The 27,400-nt window shown below is 37.6% G+C and overlaps 1 protein-coding gene across 1 annotated transcript in view; it reads left to right on the top strand.

The window, feature by feature from the left end:
• Positions 1-22,802, top strand: part of LOC104600219 (D111/G-patch domain-containing protein) — a 28,804-nt gene extending 6,002 nt beyond the window's left edge. The window contains exons 7-11 of the mRNA XM_010263061.3: positions 12,695-12,776; positions 14,084-14,265; positions 20,683-20,910; positions 20,989-21,105; positions 22,415-22,802. Of these exons, the coding sequence (XP_010261363.1) occupies positions 12,695-12,776; positions 14,084-14,265; positions 20,683-20,910; positions 20,989-21,105; positions 22,415-22,480 (675 nt within the window). The 3' untranslated portion in view covers positions 22,481-22,802. The remainder of the gene's footprint in view (positions 1-12,694; positions 12,777-14,083; positions 14,266-20,682; positions 20,911-20,988; positions 21,106-22,414) is intronic.
• The last annotated feature ends 4,598 nt before the right edge of the window (positions 22,803-27,400 follow it).

The raw sequence follows: 27,400 nt of genomic DNA, 5'->3' as shown, positions 1-27,400 counted from the left end.
CATTCATATTCTTATTCTTTTTATTGCACAGTATTTTGTTTTGATCAGCAAAGAAATTCATTTATTAATTTAGATTTTGAAATCAAGCTACAACAATGCCCAAAATAAGGATGGTCTATCAGCTCCCTGCTCGGCTAACACATCCGCCAACCCGTTAGCTTCCCTTTTAACCCATTTAAAAGTAGAGTTAAATGTCTTTGCAAGTTGGCCAATCTGTCTAAAAGTGAATCTGAGTTTCCAAGGTGTTGACTCAATTTCCTTTGCCCATGTTATGATCAGGAGGGAGTCTCCTTCAATTTCTAACTCTCTGCCCCTAATTGTTCAGCAAGCTTCAGTCCTTGCAATAGTGCTTTTGATTCATCCTGAAGCGAGTCACCAAAACCGATGGGTCCTGAGAACAAGGCCATCACTACTCCTTGATGGTTTCGAAAAACTCCCCCTATTCTTGCTCTTCCTTGGTTGCCAAATGAGCTACCATCAAAGTTTAGCTTCAGTTTATTTAAACCTGGTGGTTTCCACTCCATTCTTATAATTTCTCTACGTGGTTTTGAGAGTGCCACTTCTCTCCAATTTCTTAAGAAGTCATCCGTGGGGATACCTTTGAACAGTTCCAAGGTTTTAACCCAATGTACTGATCTGATTTTAATGGCTTCAATCACCTCCTCGAAGGATTTACTTTTTTCATTGAAGATCCTATGATTTCTCTCATCCCAAATAGACAAACCACGGTTGCACGTACTATCTTCCACATACATCTTCCCATTTTTCTTCTGTTGCCTCGGGAAATTTGGGTTGAAAAGTCTTATACGTATTGTGGGGAAGCCCATCTGCAATCAAAGAGAGAACAAAAATAGTCCCAAATACAAGAAACAAATGAGCAGGAGTTTAACCACGAGCCTTGCAAAGAACACACACATGAGGAGAAAGGCACATGTTTAGCCTTCTTTTTTGTAGCACGCCACAGGTGCTTACCTTCCCTAGGAACATTTCCCAGCAAAGAGCTTGTACTTTAGGAGGAATTGATTTGCACCATATTTCTCTTACAGGGAAATTTACCCCCACACTATCCGATTGGGCAAGTCTATTGAAGAAAGAACAGGAAAACAAGCCATCTGAAGCTGGATGCCAAATTCCATTATCAATGCCATTTTGGTCTAGGTAAACCATTTCCAGCAGTATTTATTGCACAATATTTAACAAGTCTGAGAGCTACAACTTGCTAATTTATAGACCTGTAATGGTGTAAGCTACAAAACTTTATAGCAAAGAGAGATCTTCTAGATGACCTGTCTATGATTGTTCTCTAAACTGCATCGTTGAACATATTACTCTAACTCAAGGTTCAAAATCGGCATGCATGATACCAAAAATTGGGTATTGTGTGTATCGATCGATTGACTTTTTTTTTTCCACTTTGTTATTTAAAAATGGGTTTGTTAGAATGGATATTAACTGTTTCTTCAAGTGTTAATATCCCCCAACTCTCAATATTTGCATTTCGGTGGCCTTCGATACCAATACAATACACACAATACAATGCAATACATATTGATACTTTAAACTTTATTCTTGCCTACAATCCTACAGTAAAAAGAAACCTCTTGATGACTTCCATAGAGAATTGTTTTCTAGATTGCAATCCCTTTTCTAGCCATATGGAAGGATTAAGGTGTTATCCCACCATGTTCATCTGATAGAGAGGTCACCCTGATTAGTACAACATTAATAACAATGACAATATTATTAATCCTCTTGATTGATAACATGTGCAATGATCTCACGCTTGACACATGGTGGCCATTAAATCTGTTCATGGATCGGTTTGGTTTGGTTGCATTTATTTGTCAACCGAACTGAAATAATCTGGTTGATTTTAAGGCCAACTGAAACCAACCTCATTTTTCATTTTGCTTCATATTGGTTTAATCGGTTTTAATTAAACCGAATCGAAATCAATGCTTATAACATAAAAATGTCAATCTTATATAAGTGGGCCCATCTACCTATGCTCCCTACAATTGCAATTGGCCTATCAGTCTCTCTTTGTAGTTTCAGTCCTCATTAATTATGTTGTCTCTTCATTCTCATAGAGTTATGGTTTGCTTTTATTTGTTGTCAGTTACCTTTTACCTTTTACCAAATTGAATGGAGAGTGACATGGGTGAAAGGACAAATAGGGAGAATGGCAGTTGTCAAAGTGTCAAAGGAAAAGATTCATAAAAAAGTGTCAAATGAAAAGAAAAAAGACAAAAGATAATAGTCAAACACAATATGAAAGGCATATATAATTATATGTGTGGTGGTTTGGGTCGGTTTCACATCGGGTTACAAAAGGTATAACCGCAACCAAACTGAGTAATCTGTTTTTGCCATCTTTTAAACCGAGACCAACCGAATCATTTTAGAAACCAACCATCTCGGGTGAAATGGTCAGGTTTGGTCGGCTTGATCAGTTTACAATATCTTGTGAACAGCTGTAGTGTCCATTGGTAGAAAGCTATTTGGTTGATAATTGCAGTCTAAATAGAGCTGTAAAGGATCAGGTGATAAGTTAATAATGGTGTTTTTGGTAGTCTCCCAATTTCGTGATCGATGGTTTCCATAGCTGTAAAAATTCCTTTTCTAGCCAGGTTGGTGGAAGGCAAGGACTTGTAGACAAAGGGCTAGACAATATGGAGGGTAGTGCTTTTTTTGATATCATCAAAATGATCCTCAATAATCTACCCAAGGACACCCTCATTCCAAACGACCTGCTTTTTAATATGCATAAGATATTGTCAATGGTAGATATTTGGATGTCTGTTGTTAAATCAGGCCTAAAAACTTAAAATGAACTTGAAACCAGTGTTTTAAAAGGCGTGGGAGGCATACGCCTCCAGGTGAGGTTCTCCCAAAACGCCTTGAGGCGTATGCCAGAAGCGCCAACACCTCTGAGGCGTATACCTTAGGTGAAAGAGGTGTACGACTCATGTGCTTTTTTCATGAGGCGTGCTAGAGGCATACGCCTCATGCACATCTTATATAGAAGGACAAAAAAAAAAAGAAAAAAAGAAAAAAAAAGGAAAGGAAAGGAAAAGAAAAAAAAGAGAAGAAAAAAAGAGAAAAGGAAAGGGAAGGGAAGAAAAGACAAGGGGAAAGAAAGTGGTTTGCCTCCTGCCCCTTCGACTGGGGGGCCCCGGTCGCCCCCTTTTCGATAAGACCCCCCTTTCAACTAATGTTATGCATCTTTATTCTTCTTAATACAAAAGGTTTTTATTAAAAATAAAGAAAAAATGAGATCCTCCCTTCCTCTTCATTCTCCTCCCCTTCCTCCTCCTAACCCCCCTCCTCTGGAGGCTTACACCTCCTTTGTTCGGGCTTATGCCTCTTGCATTCTGAACTATGCCTCATGCCTCTAGGTAGTGGAATGCCTCGCGTCACACCTCCGCGTTTTGAAGTTGACTTATTGTTGATGGAGTGCATTTATTTCTAATTGGTAGGTCTTGGTAATGTGTATGAGGAGGTTATTTGAATTTACTCATAAATGGTTTTCAAGTTGATGATCATGACATTCATGTTGAGAAAGCTTGATTTCTCCTTTAGTCTGAGGGAATGGACCCCAACTGATTCACACACATGCAATGCCAGCAGTTTCTAAATTTTTTAGTTGCAGTTTCGTATGCCTTGAAGCGGGGAAGTATCCTAATTAGGTAAACTGATAATTGGAGTTTAACAGTTACCAAATCATGGGATTCTCCATGGGAACCATGAAATCGATATCATGTCAATGATTTCTGTGGCATTTCTATGTTTCCTTAAGTCACCAGAAGTGGCAAATGTTTGATTAGCTTCAGTGACTGGAGTATTCTTCAGGGCAAGGTTAAAACACCTGCATCAGCCACAAATTCTGGGCAGAAGAAACTTTCTAACTCAGCTTTGCCTGAAAGAACACAAGGAGGCAAAACTGACCGAAATAACACTTTGATGCAAAAATATGGAATCAAGTTTGGCTAAAAGGAGGATGAGAGAATCAGAGTAAAAAGATGAACTTAAGAGAATCCTCACCCTATAGACGAATTCTTCTCCAATTCTTTCTTCAAGGTTCTGGTTGCAGAGATATCACTATCATGTTCTAAGGCTGGTTGAGTGCTAGCTGCTGAAGATGGAGAAGAACGAAGGGTTCTCAATGGCCGGAAAATGGAGAAGAGTGATTACAGCAGAGAGAAAAGAGTTATTGATGGAAGAAATTGTATACCAGAAGAAGCTTACGATAAAGATAAGGAAAGGAAGAAGAGGAACGATACTTTTAGTGGGTGAAGCTGTATCATGGTTTCAGAGCTTCCTGGACAGAGTTGGTGTAGGCCTTGGAATAGTACCATTAGGCAGTTAAGGAGGGAATATTTCGCTGAGAGAAGGAGAAACTCCAATGGATGGTTCATTGTTTTGGAAGAAAGTTTTGAGCAAAGAAAAAACAAAGGATCATCATACCAGAAGGCAACAAGCTGCAAGGTTGGAATATGATTGCAAACGAACTTCATCGGAGAATAGTTGAGAGAAAGAATGAAGTGGTAAGGGTACCAGAAAAAATGACAGCAGTACTGGGAAAGGAGGAAATGACAGAGAGAAGGAAAAAATTGGAGAGGTTGGGCTTAGAAGAAAATGATGAAAATCCAGACTCAATGGTCTCTTACAACACCAGAACCAAGGATCTCATTGGAGGGGGAGAAAGGAAGTTGGGAGCGAAGATTAATCCTATTGGCAAAGAAAGAAGTAAACAACTGGAAAGGATTACTAGAGAAGGTGACATCCAAGCTTGGGACTCGCCAAACTGTGATATTAATCCCTTTCAGTGACAGAAAAGCTGTAATGGATGTGGGGGGAGGGAGATAATGGACTTCAAAACCGTAGAAACAAATGAGGGTACTGTAACAATAGAGAACTAGTGCCCTTCGGCTAATGCAGTAACAAATGGCGATGGGAGTTTCAAGTTGAAGCTTCTGGGTTTGCCTTTCCATTTATGGCAAAAAACCATTCTCCAAAAAATAGTGACAGCCGTGGGTGGTGCTCTCCTATTGTTCAAGACGACAGACTTGAGAGCAGTGAATATGAAGGTTGTCGGTGTGAAACCTGAAGCTGTTCCAAGAATTCTCAACCTCTGTGCTGACGGTTACTGTTACAAAATCTGGATAGCCTCAGAAGTGGAAGTGTCGCTCTGGTATGGAAGGTCGAAGCTTGAAGATGATGGTGATGTGGCAAGGTGGGTTACACTTGGCGAAGAACAGGGAAGGAAAGATGGACACGTGAGAAGACTTGGGAAGGAAATCTCTCTTGGGAATGAAGACTCCCCCACTTTGGAAGTTGAACGGCCAGAACCCAACAGTCACCCATTTAAAGAAAAAAATTTAAATCTTTTTGAACCGAAAAACATAGAGGGTCAATCATTCGCAGAGGTAGTCAAAAGGACAACCTGGTCGGACCAAGGTCTGGGCCCACCTAGAGGAGAGAAATTTGTGTTTAGTTCCCGATCTGACCCAACTGGTTTCTTAGTGGGTCAAACAAGGTCCAACCGGGAGAAAGGACCAATTGTCTTACTTGACTCATGTGATTTAAAAGGTCACGTGAGCCAAGTCCATTTGGGTGCGACTGGAGACCATATGGATGCTCTATCATCGTTCTCACAAAAACTGCAAAAGAACGATTCACGAATCAACCAAAGTAACAGAACTAAGGTGAAGTTAAATTTACGATGAGTCCCAGTCTCCAAATCCTAAGTAGGGAACCAAGGAAAATTGAGAGGAGTACGAAGAGGAGGACGTTGGCTGGGTTCATTGCAAATCCTCAAATGATGACTATGAACTAGATTCAGAGACAGAGAGCAACGATTTTGGGGAAGATACGAAGGAGAAAGAGGAAGTGGAGGACCTGCTTAGTGCAATTGCCGAATTGTTTGTTGGGGAACATAATGAGTTAACTTCTACTCTAAAACCTCCTAATAATGGCGGAATGCTAAGAGAAGTAGAGTACTTTGGTGGATAAAGGGGAAAACTGTGTATTGGAAAGAGGAACACCAAGTTAGAAATTGAACAGTGGGCAGGGAAATTGTAAGATAATATCAGTCAATCTTCAAACTTCGAGTAAAGGTATCACAGAGGGGGATAAACGATAGAGCGATGGAAGTAATTGTGTGTGAATCAGGCTCAGGAAGCTCCTTGCTAAAATCCATTTTGGGAGTGAATCGTGAAGTCTAGACCCTTGTCGAACCTACCTCAAACTCAGTTCCAAGTATGTCTGTGCCTTTAGGTTTTGGTACTAACTCTATCTCTGGTCTTGCTGTTTGTACTCCAGGTTTCGGATCTGCTTCCTTGCCGTTCGCCCATGATGAAGTTGAGACACAAGAGAAAGAGCAGAGAGGGGAGAAAGTGTGGAGCATTATAGTGGAAAAGCTAAATGAATTGACAAGGGAAGCCATAGAGAAAAAGAAGGAAAGTGAGAGCGCGGACAAGTAGAGGAATGAGTTGTGGGAAGAGCTAGGAGATATAAGAGGATTATGGGAAGGTCCTTGGTGCTTAGGAGGGGATTTTAATGTAATTAGATTCATTGAGGAGTGTAACAAGGTGCGACAAAGAAATACTACAAGTATGAGGAAATTTAATGAGTTTATCAATGTGTTTGAGCTCAAAGAACTGAATCTGTCACATAATTGTTTTACATGGTCCAATCTCCAAGCTGATCCAATCTGTTCAAAATTAGACAGATTTCTTTTTACTGCTGTTTGGGAAGAACATTGGGGAGATTTGATGTCAAGGACATTGCCTAGAGTCACCTTTGATCATTGGCCAATTTTGATTAGTAAAGTGGAGCCTAGGAATAGAGGACCTATCCCATTCAGATTTGAGAATATGTGGCTGTCCCATCCATGCTTTAAGGAGAAAGTGAAAGAATGGTGGGTAGCAAGTAATCCAAGGGTCAATTGGGAGGGTATGAAATTTCAATGGAAGCTGAAAGAGTTGAAAAACAAAATCAAAGAATGGAATATTCTTCAATTGGGAGGCTTGAGGAAAGAAAACAACAGTTGATGAATCAGATTAAGGAGTTAGATGCAAAAGAAGAACAAGGTTTGTTTGGGGAAAGGGACAAAGCTTAGGTGGGAGTTGAGGAAAAACCTGGAGGATGTCATCTTCAAAGAAGAAATTAGCTGGAGACAGAAGTCCAGACACAAGTAGGTAAAGGAGGGTGATAGAAACACATTTTTTCATGCTATAGCCGATGGCAGGAGGAAGAAGAACTTGATCTCCAAGCTAGTGATTAATGATGCAATGTTGACTCAGCAAGAAGAGATTGAAGGGGCCTTTGTGGACCATTTTAAATCAATCTATAGAAGGCCTATGTCTAGTATATTACGGATTGAGGGTTTGGAGTGGCCAAGACTCCCGGAAGAATCAAGGGTGTGGTTGGAGAGAAGCTTTGAATTGGAAGACATAAGGGTAGCCATATTTTCAATGAATAGATCTAATGCACTTGGTCCTGATGGCTTTACAAAGGCTTTTTATCAAGATTGTTGGGAGGTATTGAAGGAGGATATTCAAAAAGTGTTTTCTGAATTCTTTGAAAGATGGGTGATTAATCAGGTCTAAACTCTACCTTCCTGGCTCTGATTCCAAAAGGGAGATGCTTGTCACCCCAAAGAGTTCGGACCCATTAGTTTGGTACACAACCTTTATAAAATCATTGCTAAGGTGCTATCTCGGAGGATTAGAGAGGTGCTACCCTTAATAATTTCCCCAAATCAGGGTGCCTTTGTGAAGAATAGACAAATTGTGGATCAAATCCTAATTGCAAACGAGAGTGTTGAAGATTTCAAAAGAAGTGGGAAGAAAGGGTTAGCGTGCAAATTGGATCTCGAAAAGGCATATGACTTGGTGGATTGGTCATTTCTATTGGAAGTCTTAGAGTCTTTTGGATTTGGGTAGAAGTGGTGCAAGTGGGTGAAAGGATGTATTAGGACTTGCCACTATTCCATTTTAGTGAATGGTAGGGTGGTAGATCATTTCCAAGCTACTAGGGGCATCAGGCAAGGAGACCCCCTTTCTCCTTTCCTTTTTACTCTAATTGCTGAAGTCCTAGGAAAACTCATTGAGAGGGTAGACTCTAGAAACTTGGTGAAAGGTTGGAGGGTAGGGAGGAATAGGGTTCTAGTAACACATCTACAGTTTGCTGATGACACAATTCTTTTCTGTGGTGGGGATGAGGTAAGTTGGGTGAGTAATCTAAAGCAAGTGACCAATGTATTTGAACATGTGTCTAATCTAAAGCAAGTGATCAATGTATTTGAACAGTTGACTAATCTTAAAGTGAATTTAGACAAGAGCTGTGTGATTGGCAATTAATTTGAGTGAAAGTGAGGTGAAGGATAGAGCCCGAATTTTGGGTTGTGAGATTGCTCAATGGCCATTGATCCATTTGGGCTGCCACTAGGGGATAACTCAAGTAAAAAGAGTTTCTGAAGCTTGGTGATTGAGAGATTCTGATAGGCCCCCAATTAACCTTACGCATGCTAGGAAAAGGGAAAGGGCAGCAATCGGTTAAGGGGGGAAATAATCGAACACATGGGGCTTGCCAGCTGGGCATTTATAGAGGAAGTCAGAAGGGAATAAGAAGAGTCTTGGGGCATTTATAGCTATGTCAGTTATGAATAAGAAGAGTGTTGGGCATTTATAACTAGGCCAGCTGGGCATTTATGGGGGGGGGGAGTAAGTTATGCTGTCAGAAGAATATAAGAAGGGTCTTTGGGGGATGGGGCAGGGCATGCTTTTGTTGAGTGAAGAATACTGTGAGTGATTGGGAGAGCCGGCGGTCTCTCGAAGAACTGGCCTACTCTGTTAATGTTTTCCTTTGAATGAATATCGATTTCTCTTTATTTGAGTTGTGGAGTTCTTGCCTTGTGTCTGAGAATTGTGTGTGAACATTTCAGGACATCAGATTCACTAAGAGGTTAGCATCTTGGAAGAAAAATTACCTATCCATGGGAGGCAGGATAACTCTGTTAAGTCAACATTGGCAAATTTGCCTGTGTACTTTTTGTCAGTGTTTAAAATGCCTGAAGGAATATGTGGGATTTTGGAGAAGTTAATGAGAGACTTCTTATGGGAACCAGGAGAGGAGAAAAAGGATCATAGGGTCAGGTGGGATATAGTTACCAAAACCAAAAGTGATGGTGGGCTTGCTTTAGGCAATTTGCAGAAAAAGAATGAAGCTCTGTTGAGGAAATGGCTTTGGAGATTGACTTTGGAAAGGGATAAATTATGGGCTTTAGTTGTCTTAAGTATTCATGGGCAAGCGGCGGATGGTTGGGACTCTGGAGTTTCAGCTAGGGCTACAAGAGCTTCTCCTTGGAAAATCATTCATGCCATACTTCCTTCTTTCCTTCCTTTAATCAGGTATGATATGTGCTCTGGTAACCTAGTGAAATTTTGGGATCATGTTTGGGTGGGAAGCACTCCGCTGAAAGAGCTTTTCCCTTGTATTCTTTATCACGTTTTAAAAATGAGCCAATCTCCACTTTTTTTACCACTTCTAATTCAACCATTGATTGGAATTTGGGTTTTAGAAGGGCCCTTAGAGACTCGGAACTGAACCTCATTGCTGACCTGCTAAAAATCCTCGAGGAGGTGGATATTGACTCCCTTAGGAGGGATAGTAGGATTTGGGCTCCTTCTCTTTCGGGTGTCTTCTCATTTTCCTCTTTCTTCAAAGAACTGGCTCATTCCCCACCTGTCTTTGGAATCCCTTTTCCAGTTTTGGAAGTCTGGGGTAGACCAATTCCTCCCAGAATTAGTGCCTTTTGTTGGGAAGTTTTCCTTGAAAAGTGTAACACTTGCGACTTACTCCAAAGAAAAAGGCCTAATTGGTGTTTATCCCCACACTAGTGCCTCCTTTGTAAGAAGAATGGTGAGACTTGTTTTCACTTATTGGTTTCTTGCCCATTCGTTTCAGAAGTCTGGTGTTGGTTTTTCTATCTTTTTGGTTGCAGGTGCACCCCCCTCCCCCTATTCCATTCTACTACTGTTAGGGGGCTGAAGAAGAGAGAGAGGGAAAATTCTGTGGAGGTGTGTAAGAGCAGCTATATGTTGGACACTCTGGGAGGAAAGGAACCAATGGACCTTTCATAAGAAAGAAAGAAATAAGGGTGTAATCATTGAACTAATTTCTATGAGGGTGATTCATTGGGTTAAGACTTTGCAAATTTTTGAAAACTATTCAGAAGGAGATATCATCAGGAAGTGGAGAGAAGTGGCTTGGTCAGCTCCAAGGAAGAATGTATCTTTCCCAGTTTGGTCCCTTCCAGCTTCAGGGTTCACTAAACTAAACTTTGATGGTAGTAGCGAAGGAAATTCAGGCCTGTCGGGTAAAGGGGGAGCTTTTAGGGATGATGAAAGTTGAATTATCGCTTTGTATTCTGGTTCTATTGGATGGGGGGACTCTCTTAGAGCTGAAATATTGGCTGTTTTGGAAGGGTTAAAAAGAGCTCAAGAGTTAAATTTCAGAAAACTGATAGCGGAAGGTGATTCTAAGTTGGCTATAAACTGGTTAATGAAGGATGATTCTAGTTTGTGGAAGTTTCTAAATGAAAAGAAGAAAGTTAGACATCGCATACAAAATATGGAAGTCAAGTTTCAATGGACTAAGAGGTGCGCCAATTCCTTGGCAGATTCATTGGCCAAACAAGGGGTGGGAAGAGTTAATTTTTTCTAGGGAATATTGTAATCTGAACTGCTTTCTTGGGAGGGTTAAGAGTTTTTACCCCTCTTTTTGTATCTTTCCTTTTTTTTATATCAATAATTTTTAATTGTATTATTATTATGAAAAGTTACAGGGCAAGGGAGCTAAACAATCTTAGCTCCTGGGAGCAACCATTAAACACCAAAAAAACGATTACAATACAGCCCAAAATATAGAATTTCTGTTCACCCCTTGTCTAGCTAGACCATCTGCCAATGAGTTCGCACTTCTTTTTACCCATTTGTATTGAATTTCCATGTCCTTAGTCAGCCATCTAAATTTCCTCTTTTTATTGCTGTAATTCCAAAGTCTAAAGCTATCCTCTTTCAGCCAGTTTACCACCACTTCAGAATCTCCTTCTATGATCAGCTTGTTAATATGCATATCCTTGATTCTTTGTACCCTTCAAGAGCTGCAAGTATCTCAGCCCTCAAAGAATCTCCCACCTCTACTGGTCCAGAAAACATAGCTAACAGATTCCCTTGTTCATCTCTTACTACTCCCCCTATTCCGGATGGCCCTGGATTACCCATGCTGCTGCAATCAAAGTTCAGTTTAGCAAAGTCATGAGGTGGAGGGAGCCAACAAGAGTTTGAGGCCTTCTTTATCGGAACAAGTTCTGCTATCTCCTTCCATTTTCTTTGCAACTCATCAACTGAGAATTCTGCAAACAAAGCCAAGGTTTTCAGCCAGTGTATAACCCTAATATGGATGACCTCCAATATTGCTTCCAAACTTCTCTCCTTATCTGAGAAGATCCTTTTGTATCTTTTTTTATTAATATCTATTAATATAAGTCTTGTGTCTGCAACTGATTTCAAGCTAATAGATGATAGAGTTGATTACATATTGAATCATATTGGTATCTTGCTTATTGCCATGAAGGAAAGTAGTGAATGTTGCCGAATTTAGACCTAATTGGTCTTTATGTTAAGGGTTATAGACTGTATGTAATCCGGTTAGTTATTTCATGGCCTTTGGTGGAAAGGAATGGGGGCACAACCAATGGGTGCAATTAGGCAGATGAGAGGGTGATTATTTCTGTAATTAGAATTGTTTTTTTATTAGTAACTGAAAAACTTTATTGATAACAATGTTCAGAAAACCGGACTGGGCATTGAACTGAAAAAGGCATGGGTCAGAGGTTCAACTAGAGTCAAACCATGATGGCGTAATATATAATTATATTATGCTATAACATATATTTTTATTTTAGTTTCAATTTTTTATATTAAAAATTAAGATTTTATCTAAAAAGGACTTTTTTGGTAACTAAGTGGGGCAAGGTGCCTTGGAACATGTAGATCTCAAAAAGTTACCTAAAAAAAGATAACCCCAATCGGACAGTTGAGTGCAAAGTTATGGCCTCCAAAAGTCTGCATTTAAGTTAAAAAAATGAAAAAAAAATCTGGTTACACAAAACTTGGACTGGTTCACAGGTTGGACAAACTGGGTGGATGGTTTTAACCATTTTTTGGTGATAATGGTTTTAGGGGGTATGACTGAAGTCACCGAACCAGCCAGGGGCCCAATTCACAGTTTAACCAGTTTGACTGGCCAGTCTGGTCTGGTTTTCTAAACATTGATTGATAGCGAAAATATAATGTAAGGTATAATTGCATAGAAAAATACTTTTCAACCATTAAAGTTAGAGCTAGCCCAATTTTACCGTCCCCAAAATTCTAGCAGGTCCCAGGAAGAGTTGTTAATTCTTTATTGATGATTATATCAACACTAGTTTCCCTAGAACAAATCAACTAATTAAAATCTAGATACCATGTTTTGTTATGTAATGAAAGCTGCATTAAAGCATTTTTTTTTCCTTTTATAAACAGACTGTTGCACTTATTAGATGCAACACAAGTACATATTGTCATTCTTACTATGAATTGTTTCTGCTACTCCATCAGATTTAGTAACCTCATCTTATTTTCAGGTTAAAAAGATGGAAGAAGATGATCAGAGAAATCTTGATCAAGCTAGTGAGTTGACAAAGGGATATGAATATCATGCTGAAGGTGGCTTTTATAGTCCATACATAGAAAAAATAAAACTCTTTCTTTTGATATCACTAGTGAAAGATTTTTCTATCTAATAACTGGTGATAATATTATTGCAACCTTTGAATTGCTTTTTGCAAGTGGTGATATGTAATGAAAACCAAGCCGATATCCATGGCACTCTAAAAGCTTAATGCCTTTCTCCACCATTCCTTTGATGCTCCTCTTTTTGATTGGTAACATGTACTGTGTCCTATAAAAAAAGAAGGCATAAAGTCTACAATCTATATGCAGAAGGAGTAGAAGGCAAAGGAAAAATAAAGAACCTCCATGGCTTCATCAGTGTCAAAAAAGGCCTGTAAGGCTTTGGAAAAACAATGGAAGCCCAAGTATATGCACCCTCAAAACCCAAAAGGAATCAAAAACACCTAACTTGAACAATTCCCTTCAACAAGCTCCATAGCATTTGAGAGAATCATTATTATCACTTTGCCCAAGGTAAAAAAAAACTACAATCTGACCATAAGTAAGAACATATCAACCCCAGATACCCAACTAACAGGGAAGACAAAATACCAGTACTCTGAATAAGAAACATGTCAGAAATGTCATACGAAAATAGTCTAACAGTTACAGACATGGTAGAAACATTGTTAACAATGCAAAACTATATAATGATACTTTATGAAATGATAAAAGAAGCATAGATACCCCCTTTTTGATTATTATCTTCTTCCAAACCATCAAACAAAACCAAGAAACTGATGGGCAAAATAATATGCAGGGGAATTGTCCTGTATACTTAAAGAGTTAAAAATACATAGTTCAAGCAAAATTATTACTCATGGAATGTGGAAATGATTCTAATAGACCAACCAAATAATCTATTACATAAACAAAAACTAAGATTTAACATCATATCTAAAAATAATTTTTCTATCTGGCTTCCTGGCTGAAGGTGGTTATCATCTCCATTAGGCAGGTGATAATACCGCTGCTCTACATATCTGCAACATCATTGCCAACTAATCATTATAATACCATCTCATGTTTTCCACATAATGCTAGTAGTTTTCTCCAGAGAATATGTTGATTCTAGTTGTACCTTGTCTTGGTACCTATGGAAATGGAAACATGTTGATATTTTAAGCTATGCTACTTCTCTGCTGATAGAATCTTCTTACTGCACAATTTACCATTCACTTAAGGATGGCCATTTGATGTTATTGTGGTAAAATTTATTGTTTCTAGCATTGTGCTGCTAGTTATAGTATTTGGTGCCAAAATGCTTATTTCTGAAATGAAACTTCTGCATGTTGTGACAGGGAGTGCAAATGAAAATATGCCATCGGAATGGTGGGGCCATAAATATGGATTTGTCTCAGGAGGTTTTCTTGGAGCAGAATCTAGAGCAAAAAGGACCTTAACGTCTGACAATCCTCAATACTGTGACAAGAGGACTGCATTTGTTGAAGAAGATCAAGAGAATCTTTACAAACTAGTCCAGGTACTTTTCCTTTTTGTTGGTCTGAACTACATGACATAGGATATCTTTTCAAGAAATAGTCTTGTTTTATATAAACTAAGCAAATTTACCTACTGGAATGTGTATATATACTTGTGTTATGATATGCATAACTGCATATGTTGCAAGCTAGTCACAAAGTGATGAAATACGAGATAAATTCTGACCAAGCACTGAACAAAATTTTATTTGTTAAGGCACTGAAGAAACCTAAGGATGGTCTTTGAAATGTTTTAAATAAGGAATCTGTTAAACTAAAAAAACATAGAAATATATATAAACTTGTTTCTCACGTATATATTATATTGAAGGCTCAGATGATGATGACAATATTGTTTTGGGTTTAAAGAGTATCTGTTTCTTATGTGTATCTATATATGAAATTGGTGAATTAAGCACTGGTGGCAGTCCATGCCCTTAACATATACCTAATTTTCCAATGAAAAGCTACCTGAACTATTGGAATTTTTCTTTTTCTTTTTTAATGATAACAACCAAGGAGGAATATATGTTAATGTAAATATTATGAATTGAGTACAAGCCCCTGTTTCAAAACCAGCACCATGGGCATCTTAACCTAACAAGAGGCTCCTTTACACAACGTATATAAATACTAGAAGAATTACAAAAGACATCTATACCACTTCCTCCATTGTCAAGCTGTTGGCAATTGATCTTTGATATGATAACTAAGGCCATGTTTGGTTCAACTCTCATTCTTGCTCATTCTTTCCAATAATCAAATTCTTGAATGGACAAGAATGGGTAGAAATGGGCGGAATGAGAAAATATGGCTATGAACCAAACGCTTTTTACCAAAAATGATTTCCTTTTTTTGGCAAGAATGAGTTTTAGACGTGTTTAGTTACAAATTTAATTTTCATTCATTTTTTTTTCATCAACCAAAATAATAATATAGGTATACTTACACTACTCATTAGCAGATATATAGTGGAAACATGCAAGATCCACACCACCACCACCACCATCATCATCCATGCCTTGTGCCAACTCTATGGGGTTGGCTACGTGAGTCCTGTTTTGCCGATCCATTCTATTTATAGCCATATCAACAGGTAAATTATTAGTGCTTAAATCATTTCATACTACTACCCATGTCCTTTTTTGTCTACCCCTAGCTCTTCTAGCCCCTTCCACTTGTAACAAATAACTACTTCTAACTGGAGCTCTTGGTGGTCTTCTATGCACATGACCAAACCAAACTATCTTAGTCTTCTCTTTCTCATTTTAGCACTTATTGGAGCTACTCCTAGGTTTCTATGGATGGCTTTTCATTCCTGATCCTATCCTTTTCTAGTTTTTCCACTCAACAAAAGACAAATCAACCATGTGGGCCTCACACATGGTTCAAAGTATCAATATGCCCTTGTGTATCAGTAAAGGCATATCAATACTAAAAACTTGCACTTATATATCTATATCTATCTATATATGTATATGTATATACATATATATATATATTAGTTTTTTTTTTCAAAATTTGGTTTTTGGGTAGGTTTTTATATGTATTTTTTATATGATACAATATGATACTATTCGCCCGATACAGGGTGTACCGTATCGAAATTTTGATCCTTGGCATCACATCAATAACACAACATATAAAAAAGAAAAAAAAAGACAAGAAACTAGAAAAAAAACTTTTGCATTTGGTTGCATAGAGGAAAATAAAAGAAAATTTAAAGGAGGCAATTAGTACCTATTTAAAACTAATTAAAATGAAATTAGTTTGCTGAATTGACTAGGCAATTGTGCAAATGAACAATAGAGCTTGGGAACTTCCAAATAGAAATTGTAAAATTAATAACATGAAGTACAAAATGTCTAACAATTTCATCAAATCGATAATAGTATATTTAATAAAGATAATATATTAAGAAAGTAGTTTAACTAAGCAAGGGTGCAAAGAGCACAGCTGTTTTGGGCACAATTGTAATTTGGGTTGGGTCAGCTTTCTAAAGCTGGATTTCACAATGTATTGTTGTATCTGTTTTTCTTCTAATTAATGGAATCTTTTCTCTGTTGCTGATAAAAAAAAGAAAGATAATATATTAAGAAAGTCATGATATATGGTAAAACGTCATATAATCATGTGCTCATTTTTCATTCTTCAAAGAAGTTCTGTGCCAGCAGTCATAAACCACCAGCATAGATTTTTACCAGTGGTCATGTCCATTGGCATACGTTTTCATGACAGCAGTGAACGATGGACAGTTGGCCGCTTGCTTTCCGCCAGTAAAAAAATCTAGGCTGGCGGTTTTTGAGATGTAGGCCAGCAGTTATGACTACTGGCATAGAGCTTCTTTGAAGAATGAAAATGAGCAACATGGAGCACTATTATTTTTAATTCTGCAAGTTACCTCAATTTTTGTGCCATGGACTCTTTTCATTTTAAAATGAATGAGGCCTATGGCAAGAATTTTGTAACCAAACGCTCTCATGTAATTCATTCTTGCCTAGAATGAGTAAGAATTGAAAGAAAAAGGCCCATGGAAGTGAACCAAACATGAAGCCTCTGTAGTTCTGTGTCCTCTAGCATGTTTTCATATCCAATCAATGATAATAGAAATCTCCTGAATTAGGCACTTGTGGCCTAAAGAACAAGATAGTGGTGATCTATGAGATGCAGTTCTGCGGCTTCTGCCCTCGTTGAGCCACCTGAATCCACAGGTTTGAAAAGTAAGTGATTAACCAACTCTGAACTACCCCACTTCCTTGCAAGGGCAATATAAATGAGGTGATGATGCTCCATTTGCCATTCTTTTGAAGCAAATCATGTATTGACTTTTTTATTTTTTGATCAGCAAAAGTGATTCTATTAACAAGATGATAATGGATTTAGTAAAGAGAATGAGTAGCCTTGGCTACCCTAATAATCTTTAAAATTCCACCTAGGACTTGCTTTACATCCTTACACCTGAGCCCCAAAGCAATGTTCCCTATTAGCCCCTTGCTTCGCTAGCTGGTCCGCAAATCCATTTGCTGCTCTTGGAGTCCACTGATATAATATTTGCATATCCTTTGTAAAATGAATTATTTTCTTGATCTCATTTCTGAATACCCATGGAGTCTTCCCATCTTGCTTTAGCCAGCTTATAACTACTTTGGGGTCGCCTTCTACCACCAACTTCCTCACCCCTATTTCCATGGCTTTTTGTATTCCGAAGACCACTGCTTTCAGTTCAGCTGTAATGGAGTCACCCCTACCAATCGGGACCAAGTACAGCCCCACCATTGTTCCCCTGTCATCTCTTATGACCCCACCAATTCCAGCCACAACCGGGTTGCCAAAGCTGTTTCCATCAAAGTTTAGTTTGAGGAGTCCAGATTCAGGAGGATCCCAACTTCTTAGAGCCTTCTCTTTTGCAGCTGACGAGGATGCTACAGTCCTCCAGTTCCTGATTATGTCATCCATAGTAAAGTCTGAAAATAAGTCCATAGGTTTCACCCATGAGATAACTCTCTGATTTCTTTCCTCCCATAACATCCACAGTACTGCTGCCCATGTGCATCTCCACAGAGTTCTTCCTCTTCTTTTTGGTCATCTGAAGGTGGAGGCTTCAAACAGTCTTCCCAATCTCACCGGGGTATCCCACCTGCATCCAAAGAGAGAAAAAAACCAATCTCAAATGTTGCTAGCTACAGGACAGGAAATAGATATATGAAGAGCAGTTTCACCATTTGATTCATACAAACAACACCAATTAGGTGAAAGGCACCAACCAGGCCTCTTCCTCTGCATCAGATCACAAGTGTTAATTGCACCATAGTAGACCTCCCAGCAAAAAGCACCCACTTTAGGGGGAACAAGTCGACACCAGACTCTCAGACTGGGATTTGGACCCCAGGGTGATTAGAGGTCAAAGTTTTGAAAAAGGACGCACAACTGAATGCTCCAAGGGGATTAGGAATCCAGATTCTAGTATCTGGCTTGGCAGGATCAATGAAAACCCCGTCAAGCAGCTGAACAATAGAAGACACCAAATCCAACTCAGAATCTCTCACATTTCTGCGGAGACCCAAATTCCAAGCAAAACCAGATTGTGAAGGAGAAGGGGACAGGAAACCAGCAATTGGATTACCCTTAGGGCAAGACAGGTCATAAATTGATGGGAATAAGGTCTTTAAAGAATAGTCACCCACCCATACATCTTACCAGAATTTAACTTTGATACCTGAATTGAGATCATACCTGACATGATTGAGAAACAAAGGTAGGATTTTGTGAATCGCTTTCCAAGGAGAAGCGCTGGAAGCCCTGTAAGACACTCTAGCATCCCAACTATTCCCAGAGAGCCCATGAATGCTAGTCACAATCTTGTGCCACAACCTGTTTGTTTCCTGTGGGTATCTCCATAACCACTTTTGTAGTAGAGCCTCGTTCCTTTCCTTCAACCTTCCTAACCCCAAGCCTCCAAACTCTTTCCTCCTAGATACTATGTCCCACCTCACTAAATGATCTTTCTTCATCTCTCCCGGTTCTCACAAAAAGTCCCTCATTATTTTCTCCAATCTCTTCCCTATAGCTTGAGGCATGCTAAACATCGAAAGGTAATAAACTGGAAGGTTTACTAGGGTAGACTTAATGAGGGTAATCCTTCCCCTCAGAGAAATGTAATTCCTTTTCCACGCAGCAAGTTTCTTTTCAAACCTTTCCACAACTGGATTCCAAAAATCTATGCATCTGGGATTTGCACCAAGGGGGAGGCCTAAATACTTGAGTGGCCAATCACTTCTTAAACATCCTAATTCCTCAACCCACAAATTAACATCTTGTGCTAGATTAATCCCTGCCACCTGATTCTTATTAAGATTCACCCTCAAATTTGTCACTTTTTCAAATAGTTTATCAACATCCTAAGATTTCTTGCTCCTACCTGATCTCCAGCCTTGCAAAAAATAATGGTCATCCAGAAACTGTAGATCAGTTAACACTACCCTCTCCCTCCCAACTTTCCAGCCCTTTAACACCCCCATCTCCTCTGCCCTTGAAATCAATCTACTAAGGACCTCAGCTAATATGTTGAAAAGGAAAGGAGATAAAGGGTTCTCACTCCTCGTCGGGCACCAACGAAATTCTTGACTGTTCCATTCACCAATACTGAGAAGTTAGAAGATTGTAGGCACCCTTTAATCGATTTACACCATCTTGCTCCAAACCCACACTTAAAGCCTCAACTAGGAACTCCCAGTCCACCAAGTCATAGGCTTTCTCTAAATACAGCTTGCATACAATGCCCTTCCTTCCGGCTTTCTTGAAATCCTCCACACATTCATTGGCGATGAGTATTTGATCTGAAATTTGTCTATCTTGAATAAAGGCCCCTTGGAATTGAGAAATGATTGATGGGAGGGCCTTTTTTAACCGTAGTGAGAGGACTTTTGCGAGGATTTTATATTGACTTGTCACCAAGCTGATTGGCGTAAAGTCCTTGGGGTGGCAAACACCAGATTTCTTGGGAATCAGCGCAATAAAAGTGGCATTAACCCCTCTACTAACAATCCCCTTATTATAAAACTCCTCAAAGACATGCATTAGATCATCCTTTAACCACTCCCAACAGTCCTGGTAGAAAGCCATAGTGAATCCATCAGGCCCGGGAGCTTTAGAGCGATCCATAGAAAAGATTGCTGCCTTCACCTCATCTACCTCAAATTTTTTCTCCAAACTTCTACTCACATCATCTTCTAGGGCTGGCCAGTCAAGTCCTTCCATCTCCCATCTTCCTGAAAGAGGCCTTCTAACCTCCTAACAGAAGACATTACTCCTATTATCTGAGAGCGGATCTACTCTTTTTGTCTCTTATTTTTCCTTGTATATGCGTGTGTTACCTCGGGGGGGGGAGCTTCAAAAGCAACTTAAGAGGGGATAGGGTCGTGTTGGTGTCTCCATTAAAGGGGAATAAAGAAGGAAGATGACAAGAAAGTTCCATTAGGTTCCAAAACCCAAGCTGACTTTCAGAACCCTGTTGAAAGATGAAAGCCTCAAAAAGGCACTTCAATAGATTGGTGGCAGAAGACTGTCATCTTGAAAGCATTTTCTCTATGTATGATGTTTCCTTTATTTCTATTTTATTAGTGTTTTATTTCTTTTCATTTTTATTTTTCTTTTTTTTCCTGGGAAGGGGGTCTTTCTGCTGTCTCTGGGGCTCTGATACCAGTGAAATTTCATGCGAGCTCTCTAACAGGTCCCCTTGAGGGTGATGGTAAACTATGGCACATTCTTGATGATAAATACATCAACAGTTGGCAGTATACATGTTATGTCGTGGTGGAAAATCTCATGCCTATGAGTTGAAAGCAGATGAAAGAAAAGCATAATTTGGAATGTACATCTACATCATAAAGTGTTCAATGCTATTTTTCTTTCTTTTGCAGGATAAGTCCACAACTGGCAAACAAGGGTTGGGCATTAAAGATCGTCCAAAGAAAGTAGCTGGCTGCTATTGGAAAGGACAGAAGACATCTTTTAGTGACAGTGATGAGGATGATTCTGCTGATGTTGGTTCTCTGGTGAAAAGAAAACACAGTGAAGTGATTGAGATGGAAGGGAATGGTGAACCAAAATTGAAGTTGAAAAAGCTATGTAAACAGCTTCTTCGTGAGGTGCTCATTCAAAAACTGCAGTCTTGTTTCTGAAAAAGTGAAGGTTGTTTTTTATCACTGACTGACTACTCATCACAGGTTCCAGATAAGTCGCTTAAGCTAAAACAGCTTAAGGTACTTATTGATGAACATTCAGCTTCTATTTTCTCTAGCTTCTCTTCAAAGCGGGATGCCATCTCGTACTTGAAACGAAAGGTATGACTCTGAAGCAATTGTTTGATTCATGGCAAAAGATTTGAATACTTAAAAAGCAGTACCTCCTTTTCTCTTTAATTTCTGAACTCAACTGATTTTACTTAATGATCATCTGATGTGATAGCAAATTAGCAATGAAAATGATAATCTGTTATAATGGAGCAGAGCCCCCTCTTCCCTATAAATGGTAGAATTTATTACAATTTTAAAGCCTATACAGGCTAAGTTGATAATAAATTCAGAGGAACCCCTAAAATACTCGAGCAATAATTACTTTTGGCATCTTCAAAACGTTTTAAATTTATATGAACAATGATTTTTGCAATTGCTCTTACTGGTCTTCTATGGTCAATCACACCAAGTGAATTTTCTTGACCATCTGATAATGGTGACTTTTAGGGTGGTGCTTTGTTTTGGTCAAAAGAAGGTAGGTTGGATGCACACGTCACCCAATTGTGCTGATTTTTTGTTAGAATCTTGGCTTCTACTGATATTTTTCACTCTTTCATGTTTGGCAAATATTAAGAAATCATTGGCATAAAGATAAAAAAAACTAAGACCATTAATAGAAATCTAATTATGGGCCTACAGAAAAAAAGATGTAGTTATGGATAATCCTGATGTTGAATTGAGGAAGTGGACTGATTAGTAGAATTGGTTAATTGGGTCTGTTTGGTATATAGGGTGTGAATCGTGTGATGGGCAAGTTTGTCCTTTAGGGAAACCGGATTCAGTCAGTGCAAGGCCTGTTCCAACAACCTGAATATCCTTACATTGGGAATATCTCCCCATGAAATAAAACACAAGTATGGAGATGTTCCCAATGCAAGGCTGTAAAGGTTGTTTGAACGGGTCTTGCATTGACTGAAGCCGATCTCTCGTTTAGGTTGTTTGATGTAGTTGGCGGGCATTTTGGGTTTTTTAATCTTTGTTTTTTCCTTCAGGTGATATCTTATTATATTTTCTCCTTGTATTCCTTTTTTTTTTTCTTTTCTTAATGAAATTTCCTTTTTTACCATAAAAATCTAATTATGGGCCTACTCAAGGTTCAAAATATCGATATGGCTGATATGCCGCTCACTTCTCTTATTGTTTTTAGTTTTTTCAAACCTGGTTCAGAGGGGTTGGTTTAAGGCCTGTTTACCTCCTGAACTGGGTTAAACCCCAAAACACCCCCTGTAGGGGTGTATCGGGAATCCCCCGATACGATACATACCGGCTGATACAGCAAGATACATATCGAAGTTTCGAACCTTGGGCCAACTTGGTAATGTGATATTGACATTCTTTTTTCTTTTTGTTGGTGCAGTTAGAAGGAAGTCAGAAGTTTTACGTGGTCGGGAAAAGAGTGAGTCTTTCATCAAAGAGAGACTGAAAATTTTGTTGGGCATTGGCAAGCGTGTAACGATCTGTACATTGCTACCGAGGCAGTGATGCTGAACGAAGACCATTTACTATTTATTATGCTGTTCATTTGCATTTGGTAGGTCAAACATGGATTTGGAGATGTGGTTGCTTAAGTTATAAAAACTTTGCAGGGTAATAGCAATATTCTCAGGTCATATACGAGTTTTGGTAGGTCAAATGAAAATTTGGAAATCTTATGATTGATTATGTTATTAGCGGTAAAGTTTTTTGTTATATGGTAATGACAAATTTCTTTCCGGTGACTCGTGATCACCTTGGTGACTTGTGAATTTGCCGTGTAATGTGGAAGCACGTCCAAATCCCATAAGGGATAATTAATTATTATTTATATATAATCCTTAGTAGTTTTAAAATCTACTCAGTAAGATAACCCCACATAACATAAATAAGCCATCGCTTATATATAATCCTTAACAAAACGTTAAGACTTTACATGCCCTTTAAATTTCATTTTTCTCCTTTCTTTTCTTCATTGCCTTCTATCTCCCGATCAATTGAACTAGCTTGAGGCAACACTCTCCCTCCCTCACTCTTAAAACTTCCATTTATTAAATAAATGTTTGTAATTGATTTGTCTTTAAAACCGAGAAAAAGTATTAACCGTTGGGGAAGTATTAAAACAAAGCTTCCCTAATGGTTGGCGTGCACATAAATCAAGATCAACTTTTATCAATACTTATATATACGAATAGGCATGATGGAATAAATGCTGATTTGTGATAGCATGACACCGTTTATGAAATAAACAAACTTTACCAACCACTGCCAAAAAAATTGGGTTGTAAAATCATTTGTTCACTCTGATCTTGATTCTATGATGAGGTGTGTTGGCCTACAAAATTAACTTTGGTTTTCAGTTTTGAAATGTCAGAGGTACCTTGTTTCCAATTACTGCCGGTGTTTTTGCTCTTTTTGATGAGCAAATTACTGCTATGTATTTTTGACAATAGCAGGGTATTTTATTGATTCTCCTTCCATTATGAGAGATTGGATCTGCTCCTCACACATGGCATCTCACATCGATTTCAAAGGCACATCCCACCAAGGTTTTTAAAATCGAATCGAACAACGAATTGATCAGGGGTCCGGTTATTAGGTCGAATGGTTTGACCTTTTGAACTAAACGAATGGCCCGTTCTGACAAATAATTAAAAAAATTAAAAATTTAAAAAAAATGGCCAAACTGTTGAACGATTTGAATGGTTTGACCACCTAAATCAGTGGTTTTTTTACCAAATCAACAGTTTTTGGGGAAATAACGATTCTGGGGTAAAATGGAATCGATCACCTAACCGGTTCCTAATTTTTCTGGTCCAACCATCTGATTTGATCTAGTTTTGAAAACCATGCATCCCACCATGCATTGGGAACATCTCCCATGTACCCTTGTGTACCCTTGGGTACAAGGGAGATGTTCCCAATGCATGGTGGGATGTGGCTGAGGTCGTTGTGTGAGGCCCTATGTGAGGAACAGATCCCAATTCCCATTACAACATGGTAAAAGAGGGGTTCAGGTACTTATGGCCGTAGACTCTCAGAAATGCAATCATTTCGTTTGCAGAACTTGTATGGCATTTTATAATATTAGGGATTTTTGGACTGCAATCCCCCTTAGAAATTGAATTTGCAACCCCTTCCTAGTCTATATAGCCCCCCTCCCCCCTATAAACTGCATCTTGCCCTTGAATTTGGCATCAATCCATGGGTAGGATTCAGTCCACCCCTAGTCTACTAGAAACTCCACCTAGGGGTGGATTGAACGGTAAAAACCCCTTTATATTATTTAATTTGTAGTTTACCAAGATGCGGGTGTCAAACAAGCTATATCATTTGCGTCAAACCCGAGCCTAGCCGACCCAGCCCACAATTTTATGTGGATTAGACTTGGATATTCAGTCTAAAGTTCAGGCTTTCTTTTTTTTTTGTTATTTTTTGGGCTGGCTGGCCCAACTTATTCCCCTACTGCTCTTAGTAGAGATGGAAGAAGGGAAGAAAGAGGAGGCAATAGGGCTCAACATTTCAAATAGGGCATGTTTTGAAAATTTAATGAACAGTTTGAAAGGTTTAATTTATCCTTTTTATCTATTAACATTTGAAGGTCAACAAGGTATATACAAGTAAATCTTGAAACTACATGATATAAGTGATTTCCTCAAACTTCATAGTATACATATTATCCCATCCCAAAATATACCAAAAGAACAAGGTCTAACTAACTACACATTATCTATCAATGAGCATGGGCCTTAACATTGCTTATAAAAAATTGAAAAAAAAACTGAACCGAACTGAGAAAACTGAATCGATCAATATGGTTAATTTGGTTTTGATTTGGTATTTTTGAAAAACCAGAGGACTAGTTTAGTTTTTAGTTAACCTAAAACAACCAATGGTTAACCAAACCAGCTGGTATATATACACTTTTCTTCATATTAATTACTTAAATTTTAGATCTATCATAGTTAAGATAGATATTGAAAATTAACAAAAGTAACAATATGATTAATAATTAAACTTAAATATTTATTATTCAATTATGACATCATGGATTTCTTTGAAAAGTTGGATCATTGACCCACCATCTAGATAAGAAAATAACATTGCTTTTGGATTAGTTTTAAATTAAGGAAAATTATAGTTGGAACTGCTTGTACATTTAAAATTAGGCTACAAGTTGGTCCATAAACCAACAAAACTCTAACAACTGGCTCTACATTTCAAATTATAAAAACCCTCACCATGTCATCGGAGGCTTATGTGGTTATTACCAATATGAGACTTATAATCCATATTGGACACAACAAAAGGCTTATACTAAAATTGTCTTTTAATGTTGGGTGATTGGAAAATAAAAAAAAAGGGTTTTTAGTTTCTCTTTCTCTCTTCCAATCTCCCACACACTCTCACTCACAATCATCTTTATCTCCTCAACGACTATGTGATTTGAAAATAAATAAAAATGGTTTTTGGTTTTTGTATTTACGTTCTATATAACAATTTATCCCATTCTCTCTATCTACTTATCATTTTCCCTCAATATCTCTCATTCTCTTTCTTGGTCAATTTCTCCTTCTCCCTTAATTTCTATCATTCTCCCTTAGTTTTTCTCCCGCTCCTTCTCTCATTTTTCTTTTTATTTTCTTACGCACATGTATGGTATTAATCAAATCGTATAAAAGAACATGAAACCAACTTTTTTTTTTCGCTTCATGGGGCTACACAACAAGGGGTAGCCCATCCCCTTTCCCTTAACCCCCCAACCCCTAGTGGCAGCGGGATTTGATCCTAGGTCTCTACACAACATGAGACCAACTTGGCATGGTTTAAAAATTATTACACCAATTTGATAAAAAATCACAAGAAATTCTTGGTATAAAATTTACACCAACTGGGGAATGATAGAGATTGAGGGAGAAGGAGATATTGACCAAGAGGGAGAGTAAGGAATAAGAATGAGAAAGATTGGAGGACAATATATATATATATATATATATATATATATATATATATATATATATATATATAAGAGAGAGAGATGTTTTGATTTGGCTACAAACCAAAATTGAGATAGTGGGAGAGAAACTAAAATCCTATTTTCGGTATAGGTTTTTTGTTGTGTCCAACATAGACTAAGAGTCACATGTTGGCAATAGCCACATAAGCCTCCGATGACATGGTTGAGGTTTTTATAATTTGAAATGTAGAACCAGTTATCAGAGTTTTGTTGGTTTCTGGAACAACCTGCAACCTAATTTTAAATGTACAACCGACTTTGACTACAATTTTTCCTTTAAATTATATATTTCATTTACATTATATAAAATATTTTTTACTTCACACTTAAATTTTGTATTACATTTCCATCACTGAAAAAATTATTTCTTATTTATAAAACTTATTTTTGTTCAATATAATGAAATGCACAATATTAGAGATGTACCCCAATATTTTTATTTTTATAAATATATAACATTAGATATGTGCCTAAAATTTTCTATATCTTTTTTTTTTATTTTTTGTGATTCTCTATATTTTTTTATTATTAAAAATTTTATTGTTTGACTATGACATCATTTAATTTCTAGGTAGATTTTGAATTTGGCATTCAATTTTCATCATTAATAAAAATATTTCTTACACTTTATAGTTATTTATTTTAAATTTTTATTATTTAATTATGACATTATTTATTAATCCATTTGACTCCAAATGGCCGAATTGCTACCCACCACTGGGAGGGAAGAAAATAGTTTTATTTTCAAATTACTTTTCAAAATGGTTAATTTTTATACTACTAAAATTAATATTGTGGATTTAAATACAAGAATTTAATGATGAGAAAAATATATCTTAAGTATAGGATTTAATGAAGGAGAATAGGAAAATACTTCTATTTCCATTTGGTTTTAAATTTTACATTCCATTCCCATCATTAATAAAAACAATTCTTATTTATCATACTTATTATTGTTTAATATGTATGTTAAAAATGGTCACAATTTTTTTAATTTCTATTTTTTAATTTTATTATTTAGTCGTGACAACATGGATTAACCCATTTGACCCAAAATGATTTAATTTTTAGGAAAAGTATAAGCTTTTATGTTATTGGAATTATTAATTTATTAAGTATGGATTTAATTAATAGAACTTAATGATGAGAAGAAACAAAAATGACTTAAATATATGATTCAATGAACATGAATGAATTTTAATAACTTAAATGTTGGATTTAATGAAAGAGAATTGAATATCTTTAAATTACCTCTTTTCAACTCATTTAATATCAAGAACCAATTATCCTATTTGCCTTCATTTTTTATTAATAAATTTAAATATTGAGAGGTAAATTTTGTCCTTAAAAAAT

This window comes from Nelumbo nucifera, chromosome 1 (assembly GCF_055504915.1).
Source record: "Nelumbo nucifera cultivar China Antique chromosome 1, China Antique-T2T, whole genome shotgun sequence".
NCBI classification, from domain to species: Eukaryota; Viridiplantae; Streptophyta; class Magnoliopsida; order Proteales; family Nelumbonaceae; genus Nelumbo; species Nelumbo nucifera.
This window is presented reverse-complemented; position numbering and strand designations above follow the sequence as displayed.